The sequence below is a fragment of the Schistocerca serialis genome, chromosome 4 (assembly GCF_023864345.2).
Source record: "Schistocerca serialis cubense isolate TAMUIC-IGC-003099 chromosome 4, iqSchSeri2.2, whole genome shotgun sequence".
NCBI classification, from domain to species: Eukaryota; Metazoa; Arthropoda; class Insecta; order Orthoptera; family Acrididae; genus Schistocerca; species Schistocerca serialis.
In genome coordinates, this window is record NC_064641.1 from 637,347,411 (window position 1) to 637,373,350 (window position 25,940).

Sequence of the window (25,940 nt, forward strand, 5' to 3'; positions counted from 1 at the left end):
TTTACATTCGTATTTATCATATATTCTAGTGACACCTATTTTATATACATTTTCCTATACTGTGCAGACATACTGCACCTAGTTTAATCAGCTCATAGGGATGAGCAGACACTGTGAAGTAATATCTGTCAAGACTCAATATTTTTTTAAAAAGAATGGCAGGTTCTCATTTTATCAGTCAACAATCTTATTAAAAAATTTAGCCAATAAATTGCATTTTGATGAGGCTACACATTGCATTAGAATTGGTACTACCTCTACTTTTCTTCTAATAGTACAATTAACTGAACTTTTCTTACATACGAACACAATCCTTATAATAGCAAAATGGATAAACAAATATTTCTGTAATGAAATACTCTGTAGTACATTTACTTACCAGCCAGAATGTATACTTTCTCAGGATTCATGTATGTGCGGGGAATAGCAGGCACCAACTTTGTAATAGGTTTGACATGCTTTTCTGCTTCTTCATTTCTGATTTTTAGAACAACTTTTCCAATATGTTTTCCAGAGCCAATAAATCTATAGAACATAAGAAATTAGTATGTTGCCCAACACAGTCGAGAAGATGAGAGTGACAGACAGCATCTGTACATCATTCTTATTTCCATAATAATTAACAACTGTTGATACCTGAATGCTTGCTCCACTTGGTTTTCAGAGTACACAGTGGCAGGAAGAGGCCTCACAGCACCGGACTTAATACCCTCAGTGACTAGCCTAAAAACTTCTTTCTTTGCCACACTATCAGATTCAAAAAGAGCATCTAGGAGGATCCCATGGAATGTTGTATTCTTCAGGAAAAATGCCATTCCTGAAAATGGTCCAGTCTTTTAAATAGTGCAACATAGGTATTTAGAATGAAACCCATTATACACATTTCATAGTGCATACCTAGAGGATTGTTGTTTGAGAGATCATACTTCCCAATTTCAAGGAATCTTCCATCTTTAGCTAGGCAACGAACAGATGCTTGGAGCTTCTCTTCAGCAAGAGAGTTTAGGACCAAATCAACACCTCTACCATCAGTTTCCTTAAGAACATGCTGTTCAAAACTTGTGTCTCGAGAATTTGCAATATTCTTGTCCGTTAGCTGCAAAGTATAAAAGAATTTCAAATTTGAAATAGAGGTAATAATGAACTCTCATACAAGAACTTACTTTTATTACTTCATTAACATAGATGCCAACAAATTGGTACAGCATACACATAACATCATTCCAAATTCCACATATTAAGTATTCTGTATTATATATATATCTACTTTGAAGGGTGTAAAATTCCAGTTTCTTTAATTTGTGAGTAATAATTCTCTTATCAGCTCGAGAATGCTTTTTGTTTTGAAACCCACTAATTTTTATATCGAACCGGGGAAAATGTTTTTAAAATACTAACCTGAGGGAAACGCTGTTTGAGGAAAGCTCTCTTTTCTGCACTACCTACAGTAGTGAAAACAGTGCAATCCATATGCAGTGCAATAGCAATAGCTGCTTGGCCAACTCCTCCGGTACCAGCATGAATCAGCACTGAATCACCAGGACGCATCTGACCTCTTACCACAAGGGCATAATAGCTCTGTAAACACCAACAATCCAATCTCATATTTATTCCACATTAAATATTTTCACATATATGGTTGAAAACAAGGTATTTTTGAAAGGAACAGAATAACAATAATAATTTATTTAAAAAATTGATGTGAAACACTGTTTTTATAGGGTGACCTACAGGAAACTTGATGGGTTTCAAATGAACAGTAAGATGTTCATTGTTAAGAAAAAAAGTAAAGCTTGTATTTATCCCAAATCAAAGGTTAACATCTTCTATTTGATTAAAGTCACAAAGTGACTGATGTATATACTGTCATCTCCTACTGCTGACAGTGGGGATCAGGCCAATCTAAAAATGTCTGCTTCCTGAAGATCACCCTGTAAATGGTGTGTTGTAAACATTGGGCTGAAAAAGTAAAGGTTAAATAACATGAAAAAATGAATCCTTGTCAAAAACTCCACTAACCGTGGCATAGACGACAGGAACAGTGGCCGCTTCCTCCAGGGACCACTTATCGGGTACTTCCCACAAGAAACCAGGATCCGCCAGCACAGTTGTGGCCAGTCCCCTGGCTGCAACCATTCCCATCACTCTCTTGCCAGCAGAATTCCGACCAGAGAATTCCAGTCCAAGAATGCAGTCCTGTGCGAGAGAAGGTAGTGACAACGAAGTGAAGTATGGACATTTGATATAATGAACTGAAGAAGGTAGCACATATTAAAGTTACCTGTCCTGCAAGATCACCAGGCAGAGCATCAGGAGGGAGTTTCCCTGTTGCCAACATAACGTCACGGAAATTCAAAGGTGCGTAATATACATGACACAGCTCCTTGCCTGGGAACCTTTCTGGCCTAGAAATGAAAAAAAAAAAAGCATAAGCTTATAAATGTTTAAGTAAACACAACTGTTGCCAGTAAACAATTAATTCTGGGCAAAATAATGTGATTGTTCTAAATAAATTTGAAAATAAAACAATGGGAATCCAGGATGGAATAACAATATGGAAAGGATAGGTTGCTACTCACAACACATGGATTTTGAGTTGCAGACAGGCACAATGATAAAGACTGCCAGAATATTTTAAGCTTTTGGAAAATTCCTTGTTCTCAAGTAACACAAAGAGCCAATGTCTCGTTGCACCTGGACCTCAATGTCCAACAACTTGAATATTTGGCAATCTTTATCACTGTGCCAGCTTGTAACTCAACACCTTCTCTAAGTGGTGAGTAGCAATATATTGTTTCCATATTGTTGTAAATTTAAAAATATATTCACAAAACAAAAATGGGTCTCTTAAAAACAAAACTGTTTCGTCATTTCATAATTCATATTTGTAATAAGGTAGAAAATCATGGTAATTCCTTCATGCATCTGGTGCACGGAAATTTCAGAACTGAAGAGCGATAAACAATTCAAATGAAATATTATTCAATACTTCTAATGTGGCTTACCTGTAATATGTAAGTGGTCCTTCAATCCACCGCAGACTAGCAAGATCTCCTCTTGTTAGTGCATTGATGTAAGCATGCTCAACTTGCAGAGCAGTGGCAGAGTCCTTGAGAACAGAATCAAGATGCATATGTCTGTAACTACCCCAAATACCATTCTTGAGGACATTCAACACCAGATTCTTTCTCAATTGTGCTGCATAGAATTCATGACTTTTTGAAAATGCTGGTGCCTTTTCATCTTGCACAAAAACACACCTGCAAGTTATTATCCATAAATAAATATTAAAATCATAACTATTCTTCTATCTATGACCCAGTATTTCTTTGATGCTGAATAATAAAATCACTTCTTGTTTGGTTTACATGTGTAAAAGTATGACAGTTATGAAGAGTAATACCAGATTGTTTCTAAAATATGAGAAGAAAATTTTAGGGTTCTGTGGGGTTCCTATGAGAACTTAATGTTTGTAATCTTACAAAATACAGTGTCATCAAAAATTCTTTCATTATCTACAGAGTAAAACTTGCCAAAGAGGTGCAATGATTTAATGACACATACCGAACATTGTTACCACCAGGCTCCTGTTTGATGCAATTTATCATCCCAACTATTCCACATTGATTTTCTCCACAGCAGACAACAAGTATTTTAGTACCTTCAGTCTCACTTTGTTTCATTGCAGATTTCAGAGGTTCCACCCAATCAAAATTTTTCTCTGTAACTTGAATCTGAACTGCGTAATCTGAGACCACGGGCTGAAAAGTTAAGAATGTCTAATCACAAAAGTTACAGTTCACACACTTTTTTTTTTTTACAACAAGGAACATAAAATGTACTGCAAATTTGGTATAATTTTAGATTTTCCCTGTTATTTTACCACACCATTTATAAGAAGTTTACTTCTACCACTAGAAAGATTAAAACAAACATTTTTTCTTCATTCTTTCCGCACTTTTGCTAATGCATGATGATGTATTATTACTTGGACACTATGAGCAACACAGTAAAGAAATTCAGTTTGTGTGCTGTACTATGCACCACAAGTTGCAATGCCAGTTACAATTTTTCATGAGTATACAATTTCATATTTTAGACTGAAGTTGGCTGGGGCACTAACATTTAACAACAAACTTGAAAAAAGAAAAAGGAAAGCACTGAGTACTATAAATACTGAAATTTACTGTTTTCTATATTATAATATTGGAAACTGATGTATTGTACCCTCCCACAAGCCTCACATGTATAAAAAACAATGGTGTACACAGGTAATAGATACAACATATGCTGACAGTCCAATTTTCAGCATCACTCACCTTACGCAGGAGAACAAACGAATGTAAGCCTGTATCCTGTCTGGCAACAAGTTCCCAGTCATCTGGTAACCTACAGCTTTCAACAACTGATCGGCTTTCCTCCAGCAATATGAAACCACCTTCTTTTAGTGATGCAACCATGTTGTCCAGTACACCAGCAGGTCGCTGCAGTATTCCTGTTCCCACGACAATGTGGCAATTTTGATCCACTGGTTCAGAGCTTATATTTTTGGTAACCATTTTTACACCTAGTGGTTCAACTGTACTAGCAAACAAATCAGGATTTGCAGATGCCACAGTCATGTCAACCTGGTAAACAAAACATGTACTAACACTGTAGTGGAAACAACCCAAATGAAAAGTTACAAAATGAAGGAAGAAACAATAGTAGATAAAAGTCAAACTTACAGTAAGGATTGGTTCAGATTCTAATATGTCAATTATCACAGGTGCAAGAAGAGTCTCTGGTTGCCTGTCATCTGCCACTTCAGCAACTTTCATTTTCAATGCTCCACCTGAGTTCTCCAGAGCAATCTGCAAGCACACTGTGAGTGCTTGTTGTCTTACTCTTGCACCATCTTCTATTGTGACCTGCAATTGAATCATCAATTACACAACTTTCTCAAATAATTATGAACATAATTCTGTAGGCTACAGACATATAGCACAATGATTTACTATTTATAATCTATAGCGACTGTAATCGAACAGTGTTGCAACGAAATACTGAGGAAAAAAGAAAACTTGTGATCAGTCTCATGAGATCATTTTATATTAAATGTATCAGTAGTGGCCTAAAGGCTGTCACTTACCTCCTTTTTGCTTACATTTGCATATGGTACAAAAGTATACTGCTCAAGCTTAGGAGGAGCCTGAATTTGCTGTCGCCTTGGTGCTAAACTGGCTTTCAGACCTCTTAACTCAATTCCACCAGACTTCAGGATGTTAATATTGCGGTACATATGAACAGGAATTCCTGCATAGAACAGATATATATTGAGCGTAGAGTGAAGAAGTCATATTCACAGTACACTGATTTTGAATATAAAAATTAGTAAAACTAACTACGATAACCTCAGTTTGATAGATTAATATGGCTTCAAATTAGACTCACATTACTGAATAGGAAACTGATAAAAGAGAAATTTGCTTTCTTAGTATTATCCAAAAAACTCTAAATGATACCTGTGTTACAGAAAAAAAGTCAAATGTTCAGGTAAGTACAGCAGATATAACACAATGAGTGAGAAAACTTTATGACATTAACAAAACCTGATAATGTGATATAAATTAATAATTTTAGAACTCCATGCTCTCCTTATTGTATGAAAGGGAACACATATGCTCATAATACAAACAAGAATTACAGAAATAAATAGTAATGACGTAATTCATTACGGTCAACTAACCATCACCTTCATTAAAGCTCTCCACTATTTGTTTATGCTTCTTAGGATTGATGACTGCTCTCTGTAGCCGAGTTGGTAAGTACAGTTCTCGAGTGTTTTGTCCCAGAATAGAGAACTGCAACATCGTGTCCATGAAACTAATCCAATTGTTAACCCAGTTCAACTTTCCATTCACACCTGTTAAGGTAAGAAAAATGGTTTTTAAATGGAATATTTGTACAATTTTCAAATTATTAAGCGAGATATTCAGTACGTATATCTATCAGATTCATATAGATAAATCTCAATTCTCTACAACTTAAGAAAAGTTAAATTACCAGGGTAGTTTGTAGTGTATATACAGGGCTATTACAAATGATTGAAGCGATTTCATAAATTCACTGTAGCTCCATTCATTGACATATGGTCATGACACACTACAGATACGTAGAAAAACTCATAAAGTTTCTTCAGGTTTCTGCTGCCAGAGCGCTCGAGAGCGCAGTGAGACAAAATGGCGACAGGAGCCGAGAAAGCGTATGTCGTGCTTGAAATGCACTCACATCAGTCAGTCATAACAGTGCAACGACACTTCAGGACGAAGTTCAACAGAGATCCACCAACTGCTAACTCCATTCGGCGATGGTATGCGCAATTTAAAGCTTCTGGATGCCTCTGTAAGGGGAAATCAACGGTCGGCCTGCAGTGAGCGAAGAAACGGTTGAACGCGTGCGGGCAAGTTTCACGCGTAGCCCGCGGAAGTCGACGAATAAAGCAAGCAGGGAGCTAAACGTACCACAGCCGACGGTTTGGAAAATCTTACAGAAAAGGCTAAAGCAGAAGCCTTACCGTTTACAATTGCTTCAAGCCCTGACACCCGATGACAAAGTCAAACGCTTTGAATTTTCGGCGCGGTTGCAACAGCTCATGGAAGAGGATGCGTTCAGTGCGAAACTTGTTTTCAGTGATGAAGCAACATTTTTTCTTAATGGTGAAGTAAACAGACACAGTGTGCGAATCTGGGCGGTAGAAAATCCTCACGCATTCGTGGAGCAAATTCGCAATTCACCAAAAGTTAACGTGTTTTGTGCACTCTCACGGTTTAAAGTTTACGGCCCCTTTTTCTTCTGCGAAAAAAACGTTACAGGACACGTGTATCTGGACATGCTGGAAAATTGCCTCATGCTACAACTGGAGACCGACAGCGCAGACTTCATCTTTCAACAGGATGGTGCTCCACCGCACTTCCATCATGATGTTTGGCATTTCTTAAACAGGAGATTGGAAAACCGATGGATCAGTCGTGGTGGAGATCATGATCAGCAATTCATGTCAGGGTCTCCACGCTCTCCCGACTTAACCCCATGCGATTTCTTTCTGTGGGGTTATGTGAAAGATTCAGTGTTTAAGCCTCCTCTACCAAGAAACGTGCCAGAACTGCGAGCTCGCATCAACGATGCTTTCGAACTCATTGATGGGGACATGCTGCGCCGAGTGTGGGAGGAACTTGATTATCGGCTTGATGTCTGCCGAATCACTAAAGGGGCACATATCGAACATTTGTGAATGCCTAAAAAAACTTTGAGTTTTTGTATGTGTGTGCAAAGCATTGTGAAAATATCTCAAATAATAAAGTTATTGTAGAGCTGTGAAATCGCTTCAATCATTTGTAATAACCCTGTATATGTAACGTACTACAGTTACTACTTAACGTGGATTGTGAAAGTGAGATTTAACACCTCTAATAGATCATAAATGCCAATAAAGAGCTATTTCTAATTGTTCAGTTTCTCACAATGTGCTATGACAACTTCTGTAGGCAAGTAAGGAATGATGCTCTTGCAAATGGTACAAGTAAGGGTGAAATCTGACTATAAGAAGATGGGGGTAGGAACAGGAGATTAACAAGCAAATCCCAATCTATATTATTTAGGAGGTTATGAATAGACCATTACTTGATGACAATAAAGTATTTTATACTACATTATATTATATCCAGATATTTATAGTTAGTTCAGTCCTACACATTAACAGTGAAACAAATATTTTACAATGAAGGAATTGTTGGTTTTAATTGATCAACTGACAATGCTATACTTAAAGGCTAATCTCAAGCTCAGATATAAACAATGTTGGGGCAAGAAATCAATCAGAAATAGAATTTTTACAGGAACCATCCTTGTATTCACACTTAAGTGATTATGGAAACTCAAGTAGCTATATTCCTGAAAGTGTAAGCTGAATCACCATGATGAAGCAGAAAAAATGCACAAAAACAATGTCCAGAAACAACTAGAAATAGTCCAAGAAGGCCCACTACCTCTCTTGACTTCATACAACTGGGAAAATACACAGTTATTTTATTTTACTGGTATCTCTCCTTTGTAGCAGAAGTCATTATAGTAATAGTATGTGCCAGCTGTGAAGCCATGGCTGATTTAAGCAGACAGAGTTACCTCGTTGAGGAGCGATTAGTATCTTTTGAGTGTAAGCACCTCTGTTTGAATGGGAGAAACATGCTTTTGTTCTAGACAGCGTCAAAGAAAGGCAGTGTAGTGACACAAGAAAACGCTACAGGACAAGTGTGCCACTGTTGCAAGAGCAGGAATGGAATCTTAGTACTGTTATGATATGAGCCAGGATGTCGTCACAATACATGCTAGGATTTGTTTTTAAGGAAATTCTTATTTGGACATGCTACAAATGTGCTTAATACCTCAGCCTGAATACAAGGGAATTACTGTTATGTGTTATTACAGCAGAATGGAGCTCCAGCATATTTTGCTATTTAAATGCACGAGTTCCTTGCTGAAAAATTTGAAGGTTGGACATGGTTAAGCAGCTTATCCAGCCCCACAACACCCACACTTTACCACACCACAAACTCATTACCAGGAATAATTAAGTCACATGTGGCTTTATGTGTGTACAGGACTAATGAAGAATTGTGCAATAGCACTGAGGAAGCCTTTCGTAGAATAATGCCAGAGATGCTTCACGAGATGTCATAAAGGTGAGTACTCTTACAGACAATTTATTTTTTCTAAGAAGGGACAATGGATTTCTTGGACTAAATGTACATGACATAGCTTGAAAGGTATGAAGCCAAAAACATAGCTTTCATGTCACTTTGGGTTTGTCTTATGAGTGCTTCTAAACCACTGACAAACATGGTTTCAGACACCATGTGCCACAGCTAGTAATGATACAGCAAAATAATTCGTCACCTTCAGCACTGGTATGGATCAGGGAATTATATGCAGTGCCTTGCTATTTCATTTTCTGTTCTATTGTCCTTATTATTGCCCACCTCTGTAGCTGATTGGTCTGTGTGTCTGGCTGCCATATGGAGGACCCAGATTAAATACCCAGAATATTTTCTTGGTGAGACAACTGGAATAAAGTGCACTCAAATGATGCCAACTGGGGTGCTAGTTCTATGAGAATTAGCGGCTTCAACATCTGGAAAGCTGACAGCAGAGCTTTGTGCTGACATCAGGCCCCTTCACACCTCATCCAATTGATGCCATATGGCAGAGGATGACACAACAGCCAGTTGACATTGTGTGGTGCTCTGAGTCTGTTCATGGAGATACTTTTTATAATCAATATAACTTGCACTCATGAAGCACCTACTTTTCTCATGCTTAATACTAATAATTTTATGAAGACTTGTTTGGAAAATCTTTGGAAACTGGATTGCACAGGTGTAGCGTTCATGAAATGTCTGTTGTCTGTAACCTCACCATTAATATTTTACTGCCAACATATGTTAGTAGTGATGGCTGCTGCCAACATTAGTCACCATCATGTACTAAATTATATATATATAAGATCAATTCTTATACCTCCAAACCTCACACACCTGAGAAGTGATGCTGCTGTTTATTTTATGTTACTTACTGTTAATAATGCTGTCTCTGAATCTAAGGCCAGCACTGAACTATCACCTCAGAATATAAAGTAACTTAATTATTTGTTCAACAGAACACGTCAACTGTCCTGGTACACACCAACTCCCACACCATATAGTACCATAACACATCACTACAGAAGCCACAAAAAATTGCGTAGCCCGCTGATAAGAGAAGATGGGTTGCACTGCTTTGTTTTGGCGTCTCCCGAGGCAAGCTGTGATCTAGTGATCTGGGGATTTCAATGTGTATCAAGAATGCTACAAAAAATAAATTACATAGTTATTTTTTGAAGTGATAATTACAACTTTATGCTACCCCACATGCATATGCTGATACCTGGGAGCACTGATAAAGTTTGCAATATTGTGTGGATTAACTTTTTTAAATACACAATAAACAAACCCTGTCTACAATGCTGTAATCTGAAATGTAGTTTTATGGCATTTTGAAGAAAAGAATACTATTCTGTTGTGGCATTATGCCTCATGACACACTTCTGTAACTATACTAGACTAACTGCATCCCTAAGGATGTACTTGCACACTCCGTATATTAGTTGCAATTGCGGACTTCCACTGCACTCTTAACTGAGCAAGATGACTTCAGCTACAAATTCTTTGTTATGATTATGTTTGTATCCAAAATTCTCCCTTTTGTAACTGAAATATTTTGTTAAATGTCATGCTTACCTCTATTATCAGATTCTGCAATTCCACGGAAGATGCCACCGTAATCGTAGCCTCTTAGTCTCAGTTCTTTGTAAACATCTGAAGTTGTTAATGGCAGCATTTCTTTGTTTTCTGACAACTTGGCAGGAGCAGGAAGATTTAGTATCTCATGGTCAGGGTCCTCTGGCACATATATTCGCCCAGAGACAACCACAGCTCCTCCTTCACATAGTTCAAAACTTCCTGAGCCATCAAAAATGTTCACCAAAAATTTTACAGAACCTGTAGAGATCAAAGTTTGTTTTACAGCAAAGTTCTTCATCCACAGTAAAAGTTAATTTGTAGTTTGGATATTCTATGGTTCACTTTCATGCACTATTAACATTCTGTGCATACGTTTGGTTATAACCTTGTCAGAGTTGCACAAAATATATGCAGTTGATGATATATCTTCTTTCTTCTTATTAGAAGGGTTGTAAGAATTATCTTACCTTCTTTTGGCATTATGGTGGCTCGATGGAACTGTACATCTTCAAACACAACACCCAAGTCTTCAAAAGAAGTTCCCTGCAGTTTGGCGAATGTTTTCCATACAAGAGTCTACAACAAAAATTACACAAAAAAATTTTAAACTGAAATAAAGGTAGAATTTAAGTAAAAAATATAAGAGACTGTTCACTTACCAGGTAGCCAGTTGCAGGGAAAAGTACTCTACCATCAATGGCGTGTCCCGATAGGAAACTGTCCTGCTCCTTACTAAGATCAATTTCAATAATGCATTCCCCAGAGCGAGATCCACCCTACAGACACAACATAAAGCTTGAAAACAAGCTAACACATGAACTGTTTCACAAACAAGATTAAAATAAGTAATGCAGGGCAATAAAAAATAACATGTATCCTTGCCTTTCCACTAAAGCTAGCAACACTCCATTCTGAAGAGTGATCCCACTGGATCAATGGTGCAATCATTGGAGTGCCCCTTGCAACAGGATAGCTTATTTTGTTGTAGAACTGAGCTAATTTCGGCTGTAGTCCAGCATTGTACAACCTGGAACAAAAGAGCACATCAATGATCACCTTGTTCTCCTTTGCTCATCACTGCACAGTTACACTTACAAAGTTTAAATTGGTATAAAATTACTAAAAATCATTTCAAAACTTACTTTCCAATATTTGAGAACAGGAATTCCTTATTATCTTTGTGGCCCCTTTTCATAAGTCCAACATTTGTGCATGTCGATGCAAGCGAACGCTTCAAGATAGCCTGGAGCAGACAATGTGGAGCTACCTCCACGACAATTGCATTTTCAGGAACAAATTTTAGCGCTTCATTGAAGAGGACAGGTGACAGCAAATTGTTAACATGATAGGCAGCTGATGACCACTGTGCAAGAGATGTCCCCCAAGCACTTTCTGGAATTGATGAGCTAATCCAGCGAGAGGTACGTTGTTTTGGATTTGGTATTATCTACAATTGGGAAACAAATATAATTATAATTGTGAAATGAGACAGCACAATTAAGTTAGTGACACTGTAAAATACTTCTGAAAACAGTCTCTTTCCAGAAATGGAAGAGAGAAGTAAAAGAGAATAAAACAGTAATGAAGATTACACACAGTTTTATATCACTGCCTCAGGTTATCGTGCATAAGAAAGCTAAAGACGCCATAAATTTGCACTGTGTATGACCATTAACCCTTTCCCTCAGCAATGCAAATGCAGGGTGCCTCTATGTGCTCTTATTTAAATTGTCACTGTCTGGGCAACAAGCACACTACAGAGAACGGCAGAACTCTGTGTGGAAATAATGAATTATACATTAAAACAAAAAGTGTGTTTTCATTCAAGTATATTTACAGAAGCATTAAAATACAAAATTTCTCACTCTGAGAAATTTTTTGAAACACTTCAGGGTGAACTGTTTCCATAACCATTTCACTCTAATTGTTTACAAATGAATCACTGTCATTATCAAAATCATGCCACTCCTCTAAAAGCCCTACAATCTCTTCCTCAGAAGGGACTGTGCACAGAGAACTAACCATTTCACACATCGTATTGTGAACATAATAATTAAAACTTCCCCCTTAAGGCAACTGCTACAGTTCAACACTGAGATAACACAGGCTTCCCTACATGGCAGCACTACGCAGCATTGATGCCTAGTATAGTCAGATTTGTGAATGGAGCAAGTAAGAACTATGAGCGCCACTCGCAGTTGGGGTGGAAAGGGTTAAATGTACACCAATTAACACAAAAAGTATGCTCAAGACTATTAATTGTTATTGATAAGTATCTGAACTGTAAATAAAGCACACCTTTTCAAGGCATTTCCTCAGCTTTGGGCCAGCATCAGCAATGTAGCGACTGTGAAACGCCACACCAGAGCTATTGACTTCCTTTGCAAATATTCCCTCTGCCTGAAGGGTTTTCACAAACTTAGCAATGGCATCAGGAGGGCCAGAAACTGTCACACTATCAGCACTATTATGACAAGCAGGAACAAGTTCTGGTGGGCATCGAGCCTTAGCGTCCTCCCAGGTTAGACCTGTTCAATGAGAGAGCGAAAAAAAAAGTTACTTTGATTAAGTTCAAGTGCCTAAGAAATACAATCAAGGGTGGGTCTCTCTCTCTCTCTCTCTCTCTCTCTCTCTCTCTCTCTCACACACACACACACACACACACACACACACACACACACACACACAGTGTTATATGTACATAACAAAAATGATTGATTCTAAAATCCGTTAAAGACATAAATACAATACTCTTAAAACTTCTCATTCTTTAATCACTTCATTTCATAGTTCTTAAATGGAATGACAACATGATTTAGAGCAACAAGAATAGCATTAACACAAGAATTCCAAAACGATCTATTGAAATCACTCCCTTAAAGCCTACACAAAATAAAGAATATTTAATCTACTGCCTCTAAGACATGCATCTAAAGCTATTCCCAAATTTGAGTCTCTTAAAGCTAAATAGGCAAAATTGCTAACCAACAGCAGCCATGCTTCCACGAGGCAACTTAGACTCAAGAATACTGCGACCTCGCCAGTATGCAGCAAGAACTGTCTGTTCTGCAGTGAATGTGCCATCAGCATATGCACATCCTAATTCCCCAACTGAATGTCCAACAATTCCATCAGGGTGTATGCCGAGTGAAGAGAGTACGTCCACCAACGCTACCTGAAATGTTTTGAAACACAAGTTCTGTTGTTACATACATAAGCAAAAAGTATTAGCTAGTAGTAAATATGACAATTACAAGCACAAGCCAGTACAAGGCTCTGTTTTTCTGAATTGTAGTTCTTTTGTTTAATATCAGGAATAAATAGAGAGAAGAACAGAAACAGGATAAAGTGCACTTAAGGTGTTGGCAACTCTTCTAATGCTGGCAATTCGTTTCCATTTGTTGTAGCGCATCAGGTGATAGTGTACAGTTGCCAATGAGAATAGCTCAACCTAATGACTTATTTCAACAGAAGATACGAATTGATTTCTTTTGTTTTCAACATGGATAGAGTGAGATTGACAATTAGTGATATGGCTATATAAAGTTGGTAACTGCTTTCTGTATGTATTTCTTGTATTGTATATTTCTCAGAATACGACACAATTTCTTGGGATATTGTTTCTTATTCCAACATTCGATGTGAGTTGGCGAAGTCAACAAATGTGAGTGCAAGAAAACTGGCTATGGTGATCCGTAGCTTAGCCAGAGGTCTATGTTAGGTTGAAATGTTATACTCTGACTGAGTATTAGCAAATCCAATGAATGTTACTGGAGGAAAACTAGTTGTGGAGACAGACTGATTTGCAGTGCAGCCCACTGATCAATTGCAGTCACAAAGGAAACTAAGAGTATAGTTTAAATTTTACAGAATTTTTTGTTTTATATGACAACATTCCGCACAATACGTTGCATTTTAACTCCACATAATTTTATGGACTCCACATCACAACAACATTTATCGAACATTGCTTTCTAATTGGTTTCGTCATCTTGTCTAATCATCCTACTTATCTCTCTTCATGTTCCACTTCCAATCATTCACTGTGTGAACTGTCACCAACTGTAGTTTGCAACAGAAAAGCTGCTTACACCATAAAGTGTACTTTGACCCAGAAATGTACACTTGAAGAGGGTACACATGTCACTGTAACTTGTAGCTGTAAGAAAAGAACTACAATCACAATTTTGATTCCACTTGTGTCTATCATGCAAACTTTGAAAATCCCACAATACATCTTCACTGTTAATAAATATATTACATTTTGTTTATAACATTTTCCCTAGGTTCAGATAAAGGGACCCAGTTTTATGCATTTGAGATTTAGGCCTGCTCTCAATCATCCCACTTTTGATCACTGATGTCTACTCATGGTGAGGGAATAATATTTTTCTTATGCAGCCAATATAAAGAATTTACACTTTAAAGTGCGCACCTGAATTGCTGCAACTGAAATGAAAGAATTCAGAACATTGTCAAATGTCGCTTCTGTTCCATTGACGATGGTGTCGTACAAGTTTACACCTTCTGGTTGTAGTGCTTCAGAACATTTTCTAATTGCCTTCTCAAAAACTTCAATCTGGAGAAGATCACTTCCCATTCCAGGCCATTGGGTGCCCATTCCAGAGAAGACAAACCATACAGGTCGCTTTTCTCCATCAAAATGCTGAAATAAGATTTCAGGGGAAAAAAAATAAAAATTAGTTTTGTGTTTTAAGTATCCAACGAAAAACTGTAGCAATGAAGATAGGCAGAAAGCAAACTTTACTTACAGAAATTTCTCTCAGAGTGGAACTTCCACCCAAGACCGTAAAGCCTCTGTAATTATGTCCTGTTATATTTGTAGCATGAATCTCATGAAGCAGGCTGATTAAGTCGTCATCTCTAGGAGAGTTTTCGATCTACAAAGTAAGATATGACAGTCATAATTAGGGATGTCAAGAGTAAAACAAGAAAGCAAATATTCAATTCGGGACTACCATTTACAACATATAGCTCATACATACTTTTTCAAGAAATGCTGAAACTGCTTCATCTGTTCTTCCCGAAACTGTAACTAAACGGGGAACACCATCTTGAATAGCTGGTGTCTTTGGTTTTGGGTTTGAACGGAGAACAATATGTGCATTTGCTCCCCCAAAGCCAAAAGAATTTACAGCAGCTAGACCACCATTCCATGGAATTGCTTTATCAACAACCTACCGAAACAAGAAAATATCATGTACACATTAAATACAACCAAGCACTAAGTGAGGAACTGTCAGAGATTGAAGTAAGATTTTCTGATTTCTTTTAGTACCTGAAGCCGGCCATCCAAGAGAGCAGGAATATCTGGATTTGGCTCTTTAAAGTGCAAATTTGCTGGCAAAAAGCCTGCTTCCATAGCTATAACAACTTTTGCTATGGAACATAGGCCAGATGCTGGCTCTGAGTGACCCATGTTGGACTTCACAGAACCTATCAACAACGGAGAGTTGCGATCCTTGCAGAATACGTCAGCAATAGCATTCACTTCCTGAGGGTCTCCCACCTGGGGAAAAAAAAACATTCAGTAATGGAGAACAGGATGGAAAACTGTAATATTGTTGAAAATATAAATCTACAATTCTATACTAGAACAATAATGAAAATCAAAATTAATTGCTCCTTGAAACATGGCTATGTGCAGAGGTCTCAGCTAGCTGACAAGGGCCATCCTCATGTTAGACCAACCTAGTCATTATGGGTCATCAGTCAATATAACAAGATGTGAAAATGTAGCAACTGAAGACAAAGACCATTACATTCCAAAACACTGTCATTATTTCTACAAACTGAAAGATAGTTCTAAGTACCTTATCTACTATCTAATCCACTGTGGTCAATTTGCCTTAGTCTGTGCAATAACCAAACAAAAAACATTTCTTTGAAAAAATGTACTGAGATGTCAGATTTCAGTTGAGCGTACAACACACTGAAATGCCAACTTTTATATTTCCGTAACGACATACTGCCCCAGAACAGTGAGTCATGTAGATGTGGCTTGACAGAAAATTTTTTACTCTACAAGTCTAGTGAACATTTTACCAGTGTTTTGAAACATTAGGAAAGAACAAGTATAGGCTTACCCCATTGGACCTGGTATCTATGCTGTAGTTATTAATATGATATGAATAGTATGATATACTGATGAACATGCATAGTTACGATTTCTTATAACTGTCACTTCCAACCTTTTCAAATATATGCTTAGTAAAGATTTTACAGCAAACTTACTTTAGTACCTGTACCATGCGCCTCAACGTAGGATACATCTGAAGGGTTGAGTCCCACTTCTGCGTAAACTTCTTTAACAAGTTTCTTCTGCATTTCTCCAGATGGAAAAGTTATACCTTGAGTTTTATAACCATCAGTGTTGGTCTTTGCATTCACAATTGTTGCATAAACACGTTTGGCTTGTGAAGATTTCTGGAGATAAATTACAACTGCGGCTTCACTGCGTACATATCCATTGCCTATAGAGGAAAATATCAGATTAGTTTAGTGAGCATAATTAGCACACTCAGAGCCACAAAGAAATTAATTTCTAAAATTAGTAACTCAAATGTTATCAAACTTACCTGAGGCGTCAAATGCTTTACACATTCCCTGAGGGCTGAGCATGCTTAACCGATGGAACTGAAGTGAACATGTGGGCTTTAACAACAGGTTAACACCACCTACTATAGCTGCATCACATTGTCCTGTGCGCATAGCATTCATAGCTTGCTGGAGAGCAAACATACTGGAGGAGCAAGCTGTATCAATGGCATAGCTGGGACCTAAAATAACATGAAAGGAAACATTCAGATTTCTTCCCAGTAGCAAGATGGCATAAATATCCAATATGATGTTTCATGCTAATTACATGTCAAGTTACGGGATCAAATAAAATTCAGTGCCACACAATAATATTTGTAACAACAAAATTCGAACTCTGATTTGCGATCAGACACAGTTTCTTTAGCTCAGTAAATTACAGGCCTACATACCTGAGAAATCAAATGTGTACGAGATTCTATTTGGGAACATTGCACGGCAGCAGCCTGTAAGACCATATCCATTGACTTTCTCTGGGTCAGCTGTCCAATACTCATCAGACTCGCTGTCAGATACTCCAATGAAAACTCCTGTTCTTGATCCTCTGACATCAACAGGGTTTACTCCTGAATTGCAACAACATATCACATATATATACATACACACACGTTAGATCCAGCCAGAATGGATTCAAGAATGTTACGAAAGTAAAACCGTGAATATAAAACAAGCTGCATCATTATGAGCTAATTCATACATGTATATAAGACAAACCTGCATCAACTATAGCCTCATGTGTCAATTCAAGCAACATTCGCAACTGGGGATCCATAACATGGGCCTGCTTTGCATGTACTCCGAAGAATGTAGCATCAAAATGCGCCAGATCCTTCAGTTTTCCAGTTCGAGTGGGCAAGCCATACAGGCCTAGAAACACAGAAACAAAATGGTACTTTAACTAACCCACAATTTTTCACACTGAAGTAACAATTATTTAAGCAATAATAATACTCGCAACCAATAAAGAATGAATGCTTACCAGATGGCCACCTTCTCTCATCATCTGTCACTAGATCAACACCTTCAAAGAGTTGTTGCTTAAATTCTTCTATGTTGGAACTTTCTGGTAACCTTCCTGAGATACCAGTAATAACAATGTCATCATCCATGTTCCAGTGACCGTTGGGCACGGAATTTACTGTAGATGTGTCAACTGTTCTCACTCCTACCGGAGCGTGCACTTCAACTTCTGGGAAACGGGCTGGCATGTTTTCTGTTTTCCTGCAAAATAAATAACATACCGCTGTTCACTTAATCGCTTAATTACCAAGTGGACAACTCCTTAAACAAAAATCTGTTACGAAAGAAGTACACTTAACACTTAATTAGCAGCTTAGTGAGAATAAAGAAATTGGTTTATTAACTTAGTTAAAGTTACAGCAAAGCGAACACTTACATCATAAACCATTTTTTTCTCAAACTAAGAACGGGTTCATGCCGATTTATTTTTCCAGTGTTGTTATATGACGTATACAGATAAACCTCGCCAAAAGAGCCTTTAAAACTTGTTGGCACTGTCACTTTTATTTTTATGCCTTTCTGGTTGTGTAGAAATACTGCACGCACAGGTACAACAATGGCATGATTGTTGTTTCAGCTAGGGTGTAAAGTGATATGACTCTCAAAATCTATTATACGACAGATTCCAACCATCTTAATTACAAACAACAACGTATCGCAAAGATACCATAAACATGCCACAAAACAATGTTTTACTCTATGAATTTTTGGCACACACGCTACAAATTGTTCAGGATCTCTGACGACAAGTAAGGCTTACTGGTAGAATGTGAATGTTTGTATTTCCAGAGCAAGTGCTGCGTGTAAACTGCCCCGATTCGACTATCACCACTGGTAAGGCAGATCTGCAAATTCGATCACCCATATAGTTTTCAGACTGCGTCGATTGGCACTTCTTTCTTTACGAATAGCAGTAACATTCGGAGTAACTCATCAAATTGCCTTATGGGCAGACTTGGTTTCATGATATCCACCCCCGCCATTAAATTACTCTGTTCTTAACATTATGACTGGGTCTTTTAATATGAAAAATCCGATCAGAAACGGGGATGCTAATTTTCATTTTTCATTACGTCCAGATGTGCAGTGTATTGCCGCTGACGAGGTCCTACGAAACGATACAAATGAAAATATTAACAAGGTGAACAAATAATGTAAGGAAATCCTGTTTTGTTGAAATGGGTGGACTTTGTTAGAATATAAATGATTAGACTGCAGAGCTTTGCAAGGATTCTCGCATAGTATTATTCTGATACATTAACGAACAACTATACTTTTGTTACTTTTTTTGCCCTGGTAAGGCTCTTTCAGATTTTTCTTTGGTGTAACTAATTATAAAATCACCATTTTCGTACGTAGAGCTGGAACATTTACTCGTTTTTCATATATTTTCAAGAGTGTACCCGAACGGACCATCAGGCCACACGGAAATAGTCTACATATCAGAGATTATTTACAATGAAGCACAACGAAATTATTCTTTTAATTTTTGAATACATTGCAGATTTTACCAACTCTTTCCTCAGCTCGTGTTCTTAAAATCGTTTGTGCAGTTTGATTTAAAATTTGACAGATGTTCACCATTATTTTGTGTGATTACATTTATTTGTTGCAAGGACTTCAACTAATCAACATAGGTTTTGTTCCAACGTTGCACCCATTTTAGGCTAGCCTTAAGATGGAAACATTGGGTTTCGGGCTTCACATGCAACAACCTACGTGGATGGTGTTTTAACGCCAGCTTTGTAATCACACAAACTGACCGCAGTAAAAGCAAATGATTTAAAGTATCTGAAATGGAAAAAAAGCATGTAAACTTAGGCTAGAGACGGGTAATAGTGTTTTTCCCAAGGTATGAGAGTTGAAAATTTATTAGAGGAGGAACGGTAACGATGAGAATTGTTTCGGTAACTGATGATCCTATAATAATGATTCTCTACTATTCGAGCACCAGAAAAACGTTTTCGGTTGCTCCAACAGCCAACACGCCGAGTGTCAACTTGCTTTACGCAAATGGTACTGGTACCACTCATGTATACGACTATTTATTCAGTACATCGACCAAATACCGTATCCGGTATCATTCGAGCACATAATGACACGATGAAAGAAAATATTAACTCGTGACCTTCAAAGAAAGAAAAAAATAAAACACTTAAAGAGGTCTACTTGCAGGGTGATTCTACTGACGTGTTTCTTTATTCTATTGATAAAATATTAGAGATGTAACTAATCATGTCAAAATTTTGGCATCCCACTCCATAATCATTTCTGTAGGTAACGCTACGCGTATCACTTGTCAATACAATGGTACTGAAGTTTCATCGTTCATCGCCGAAAGCCTTCAGTTGCAATTGATATAGCGAATAAGTAGATCAAATGTTAAACACGGAAGATAGACGACTAGCTGAGCGCTAGCTCTGACAAGGATGGAGAAGGGAATCGGCTGTGTCCAATTCAGTTGCATTGGCCGGGAATTCAAAATTAAAGATTTAGGGAAACAATAGAAAATCTACATTTGAACGTCCGAATGGGAATTTGAGCCCCGTTGCTTCCGGATACGAATGCAATGCCTCCAGCGCTGTCCAGCTTTCCCAATAGCCGGTAGTCACAGTAGAGTGAGTCTGTGCTACTCCACTTCCATACAGGGGATCGCTGGACTGTTACTAGGTTTCGTCCATATGTTCATAATGTAGATCTCTCTCAAGTCCTACCATGGTAGAGCGATGTGCGGCTTGGTGGTCGGACGTTAGTTAAATTTGCAATCTCAGGAGACCTGCTTGCCAATGTAATATGTAATGCTGCCGTATCCCTTACACACATTTATCCGACCAACCGATCTTGTTGACATGCATGAATACGAGGAAAGAAACAAAAAGCACGTGATTTGTGGTGTCACCGCCAGACACCACACTTGCTAGGAGGTAGCTTTTAAATCGGCCGCGGTCCGCTAGTATACGTCGGACCCGCGTGTCGCCACTGTCAGTGATAGCAGACCGAGCGCCACCATACGGCAGGTCTAGAGAGACTTACTAGCACTCGCCCCAGTTGTACAGCCGACTTTGCTAGCGAAGCTACACTGACCGATACGCTCTCATTTGCCGAGACGATAGTTAGCATAGCCTTCAGCTACGTCATTTGCTACGACCTAGCAAGGCGCCATAGCAGTTGATAATTAATATTATGAAGCATGTACCGTAACGACAGATGTTCTACAATTGTGGATTAAAGTTAAGTATTATATCAACTACGTACTTTATTTGCAATTCTCAATATATTTTCCCGTTCCAGACCTCACGCCAGTCAGCGTGTAATTAAACGCGTGCATTTCGGCCTCTTCTAGAAACACAGTGTTGGCTCTTCTGCCAACACTACATGATTAGAAAGAGGAAACTTCATTTTAGGTGAGATTGTGCAAAGATTCGCCGCTCGGAAGCAGACAGCGCAAGTTTATTATATCTGTACCACCATCCGTTAAAGAAGTCAAACTGCTTCAAGAAGTACTTCGTCTCATCTTGCCCTGAGCTCAAGAAACCTACGGCGTTATTACACTGCGACAGTATTGGGCGTCAATGCCTTGCGGCTATAGCAAGATGTTACGAATTGTGGAGATTGATTATGTAAATGGATAGTATTTTGAAATTTAGTATCAAACTTTTATGTCCACATTTGTCTGACGTGTAATATATTTTAATAGAGGGTGAGGTGTTCCGTTCGCCTCTAATACAAACACCTCGAATTGAGTCACACAGCACGTCGCTAGCGACGTCCGTACCTATTGGGCAGCGAAAATAGCATTCGCAAATTATTTTGTGCCGTCTATATGACAAAAACTGCCTTCCAATTTCAAGCTGCGAGTCATATTGCAAAATAAGACTGATTAAAATGACAATACGGTAGGTGGTACAGAACTGGAGAAACGTGCATAAGCTGACGACTCGAGTAGCTAACTCCGGCAAGTAGTGTAAGGGAAATGCCGAGCGATCAGGTTGAGAAAAGGTCAGACATTTAGACTAGTATGGACGGTGTAACAAGCTCCTTCCTGTGTTGACAAGTACAAGTCTCTCTCTCTCTCTCTCTCTCTCTCTCTCTCTATCTCTCCCCCTTCCCTCCCCTCTTTGTGTGTGTGTGTGTGTGTGTGTGTGTGTGTGTGTGTGTGTGTGTGTGTGAGTGAGAGAGAGAGAGAGAGAGAGAGAGAGAGAGAGAGAGAGAGAGAGAGAATTTTACCGCGCACACAAAATGATCTCTCAAATTCAAGTTTTGCGTAATCCTTTCAGGTAGTTGCCACCTTGTCTTGCTGCACTGGGTGTCCTCCGCCTGTGTTTTTTTCGTACCCTGGCAAATCCAGTGTACATTTTTCCCAAATTATGATGCGATTGCTGTGCCAAAGCCGGTCCAGGAATGCAGGCTCCACCATTGCAGCCTAACGTTTAGTCCACGGCCGCATAACGCAACGTTGCTGTACAATGTTGGTCAGTCAGTCGACTCATTAATCAAAACAATGACAAACTGTCCTGGCGATTTTCCCATCGCTCTTTAATGAGGTATCTTGAACATGTCATGGTGACGTTTGAGCTCCCACCGACCAGCTGATACCGAGTGACGTTATATCGAACGGAATAGTCCTGTTCAAACTTGTCAGGGGTTAGGACGAAAGTAGGCTCTATACTCGTTCTCTTCCTTCTAATACAAAGTCTGTGGCTAATACAAACTTAAAGAAAAAGCATACTATTCTGTATGTTGGGAGATAGTTTTCATTCTTTTTTCCTAAGTTTCTTTTGCAGTGCCGTTAGCGAAATAAGAAGTTTAGAGTTATGAACGACATTGTGCTATCCACTATTTGCTGTTCTCAATGTGTTTATATAATTTCTGCACACAAAAACGTTCGTCAGAAATTAATGCTTATCCGGAAGCTCTTGTCTTCAGCAGTGCGTCGAAAACCGGACGTACTGTTCACGATCAGATAACAGCTGAACCGGTTTATAGAACACAGAACTATTTTTATTTTTGAATAATTGTTATTGTACATCATCATCAGTGTTCTGCCTAAAGGCAGGTTTTCACATGGTAGTTCTCCAGTCTGTCCAGTCTTCTGCCATCCTCTTCAGGTCTGCATAATTTCCTCTTCCCTTTATGTCGTCTATCATCTTGTATCTCCTTCTTCCTCTCAGTCTTCTCCCACAAACCAATTCTTCCAACGCATCTACTAGCAAGCACTCCCTTCTCAATGAATGTCCCAACCAGTACTTTTTCCTTTCTCTTACAACCTTCAGCAGACATCTTCTCTCACCAATCCTTTCCAATACTCTTTCATTACTCACTCTTTCCATCCAGCGTATTCTCTCCATTCTCCTCCACATCCACATCTCAAATGCTTCTAACCTTTTTTCATCCTCTCGTCTCAGTGTCCATGTTTCTGCCCCATATAGTGCCACACTCCAGACAAAACATTTGCCAAGCCTTTTCCTTAGTCCTTTATCGAATTTGCCACATAAGACTCTCCTCTTTCTGTTGAATGCCTCTTTCGCTATGGCAATTCGAGTTTTCACCTCCTGGTGACATCTCAAGTCTTCAGTTATTGTGCTTCCGAGATATTTAAATTTACTTACTTGGCTAATGGTAGATTGTCCTATTTTAATATTGGACAGTATGTCTTGTACTGATGACCATACTCTTTGTTTTTGCTGTGTTTATTTGCATTCCATATTCCACACAAGCTTCATTCAGATCTTTGAGGATGTTATTCACTGTCCGCTCACTTTCTGCCACTAATACCATGTCATCAGCAAATCTTCTACATTCTATTCTCTTTCCATCAATACATATTACTCTTTTCCCGTCTAAATTTTTCGCAATAATCTCTTCAAGGTATACGTTAAACAACAGTGGGGAGAGGCAACAACTTTGTCTAACACCTCGTCCAATGCTGCTTTCTTCTGACATTTCATTTCCAATCCTTATCCTTACTTTCTGGTGTAAATATAGATTCTGTATCAGTCGTCTTTCTTTCCAATCTACTCCTTTCCTCTTCAAGATATCCATCAACTTGTTCCACTGAACTCTGTCAAAAAGCCTTTTCTAAATCTATAAAAACAGCAAAGATTTCTCTACCCTTTTCTATATATCTTTCCCCTATAGTTCTTAGCAGGCCAATAGCGTCTCTTGTTCCTTTTCCTCTTCTAAATCCGAACTGCCCCTCTACAATCCCTCTATCCAGCTTGCCATATAACCTTCTATTCAACACTCTCAGCAAGACTTTAGCTGCATGAGAAATTAGGCTGATGGTCCGGTGCTCTTCACATTTTTAGTGTTTCTCTTTTTCTCTGTTGCTATCATAACTGTTGCAGCGAAGTCCTCAGGCCATTCCCCTTTGTCATATATCTCGTTGCAGAGGTAGACTATTTCTTTTCTTGCCTTGTTTCCCAGACTTTTCAACAGTTCTGCTGGCAAATCATCTATTCCACATGCCTTTCTATTCTTCATCTCCTTCAGCGCCTTTTCTGCTTCTGCTTCCAAGTTGGTAAACCCCTTTCCATCTTTTGGCACATATTGCTCCTCTTCAACCTTAATTTCGCTTTGCATTTCATCCCCCTTATACAGACATTCAATATATTCTTGCCATCTGTTCAAAACCTCCTGTGGTTCTTCTGCTAGAGTACCATCCGCTCGTTCTATGATGATGATGATATTGTACAAATATATAAGAACGAGAGGTCCAGACAAAATAAAACGCCACAGGCAGAATTCCTTAGTTTCCACATTTATTACAGACCAAAGTAAAATATGACTGGTACGTAGATTATGGAGTTAGTTACTTCACACTTAATAGTGTCTTTTCACAGCTTTCTGCTATCGCAACTGTCTCAACTGCAACGAAGCAAATCGTCGGCACCTAGAGAAGGAGGAATCTCACTTCAAAACAAATAGTCTTTTGACACTTTAGTTCCTCCCGTCGTGATGAGGGAATAATTATGTGGCATATGGTAGGTAGAACCTCTGCGTCAATGGGCAGGAAATTTCTCGAACGGCACGTTACTATAGCTGGATGCGCTGATTATTCAGCTGATGATGCCAATGTGATCGTCAGTCGAAATTATGTATTTATGGACACCGAAGAAGAGGACTGACACTTTTAAAGGAAAAAAGGTTATATTTTTAACGTATTGTCAACAGCAGTCATCAGAGTTCATCCGAATAAGTGTGGTGAACGACGGCGGCCATAGTCATCTTGAAGATAAGATTCTGGCATCCGCGTTAGGAGTTTGGGAAACCGTGGAAACATAAAAGAGAATGGCGGTACAGGTATCTGAACTCTACTGTACATTACATGAATACCACGTCGTAACAAATGCATCACACTTTTGAGATCTTATGGTGGTCATCAGCTACAAAAATTCGACAGCAGGGGAATGTTACGTCACGGCAAACCTTTCGGAGAAGACGCTACTGTAATTTGGTCATCTCATAAGAAAGTTTATCGTGGAAATCATAGATTTCTGCCTGTGGTATTTTATTTCGATTGTGAGCAGTTATATTATTTTCTGGACCTCTCATTTGTATAGATTTGTACAAGAAGAAATTTCCTAAAATAAAATATATTAGATATAAGCCTGTTCAGCTACTACCTGATTGTGAGCAGTATTCATACTGCCTGGTATTGTGAATGCTCTGTTTTTCGCTATGAATGTCCGACGTGACGTCTGCTGCATTTGAGCTCTCTCTCGCTCTCTATCTAGATTTTTTTCTTCGCCCACACACTCTACTACATTCCTGTAATGTTCACCAAGTGTCAAAACATTGTGCCCATGGAGGTACTGCTCTTCCCCATTCGTGCCATCACTAATTTACAAGAAAACAGCATTTTCTCAATGGACACTATGGTTCGATGCGTGGTGCACATTACAGGAATGGAATACAACCGAGTGTGTCACGGGGAAAATTGAAATGGAGCTAGAGAGAGAGAGAGAGAGAGAGAGAGAGAGAGAG

At 38.6% G+C, this 25,940-nt stretch overlaps 1 protein-coding gene across 2 annotated transcripts in view; it reads right to left on the bottom strand.

The window, feature by feature from the left end:
* Window positions 1–25,940, bottom strand: part of LOC126475486 (fatty acid synthase) — a 97,382-nt gene that overhangs the window by 13,607 nt on the left and 57,835 nt on the right. The window contains exons 2-29 of one of the 2 annotated variants that reach the window (XM_050103393.1): window positions 17,914–18,155; window positions 17,649–17,801; window positions 17,327–17,500; window positions 16,916–17,116; window positions 16,572–16,810; window positions 15,616–15,846; window positions 15,323–15,514; window positions 15,089–15,217; window positions 14,752–14,982; window positions 13,302–13,491; window positions 12,615–12,844; window positions 11,459–11,763; window positions 11,199–11,343; window positions 10,976–11,092; window positions 10,784–10,892; window positions 10,314–10,574; window positions 5,735–5,905; window positions 5,132–5,295; window positions 4,728–4,910; window positions 4,320–4,628; window positions 3,565–3,761; window positions 3,006–3,260; window positions 2,282–2,405; window positions 2,020–2,196; window positions 1,399–1,578; window positions 898–1,096; window positions 637–817; window positions 380–525 (exon numbers count right to left, since the gene is read on the bottom strand). In XM_050103393.1, coding sequence (XP_049959350.1) covers window positions 380–525; window positions 637–817; window positions 898–1,096; window positions 1,399–1,578; window positions 2,020–2,196; window positions 2,282–2,405; window positions 3,006–3,260; window positions 3,565–3,761; window positions 4,320–4,628; window positions 4,728–4,910; window positions 5,132–5,295; window positions 5,735–5,905; window positions 10,314–10,574; window positions 10,784–10,892; window positions 10,976–11,092; window positions 11,199–11,343; window positions 11,459–11,763; window positions 12,615–12,844; window positions 13,302–13,491; window positions 14,752–14,982; window positions 15,089–15,217; window positions 15,323–15,514; window positions 15,616–15,846; window positions 16,572–16,810; window positions 16,916–17,116; window positions 17,327–17,500; window positions 17,649–17,801; window positions 17,914–18,142 — 5,422 coding nt within the window. In that variant the 5' untranslated portion in view covers window positions 18,143–18,155. Of the gene's footprint in view, window positions 1–379; window positions 526–636; window positions 818–897; window positions 1,097–1,398; window positions 1,579–2,019; window positions 2,197–2,281; window positions 2,406–3,005; window positions 3,261–3,564; window positions 3,762–4,319; window positions 4,629–4,727; window positions 4,911–5,131; window positions 5,296–5,728; window positions 5,906–10,313; window positions 10,575–10,783; window positions 10,893–10,975; window positions 11,093–11,198; window positions 11,344–11,458; window positions 11,764–12,614; window positions 12,845–13,301; window positions 13,492–14,751; window positions 14,983–15,088; window positions 15,218–15,322; window positions 15,515–15,615; window positions 15,847–16,571; window positions 16,811–16,915; window positions 17,117–17,326; window positions 17,501–17,648; window positions 17,802–17,913; window positions 18,156–25,940 lie in introns of both variants that reach the window. The other variant, XM_050103392.1, reaches the window with a different exon arrangement.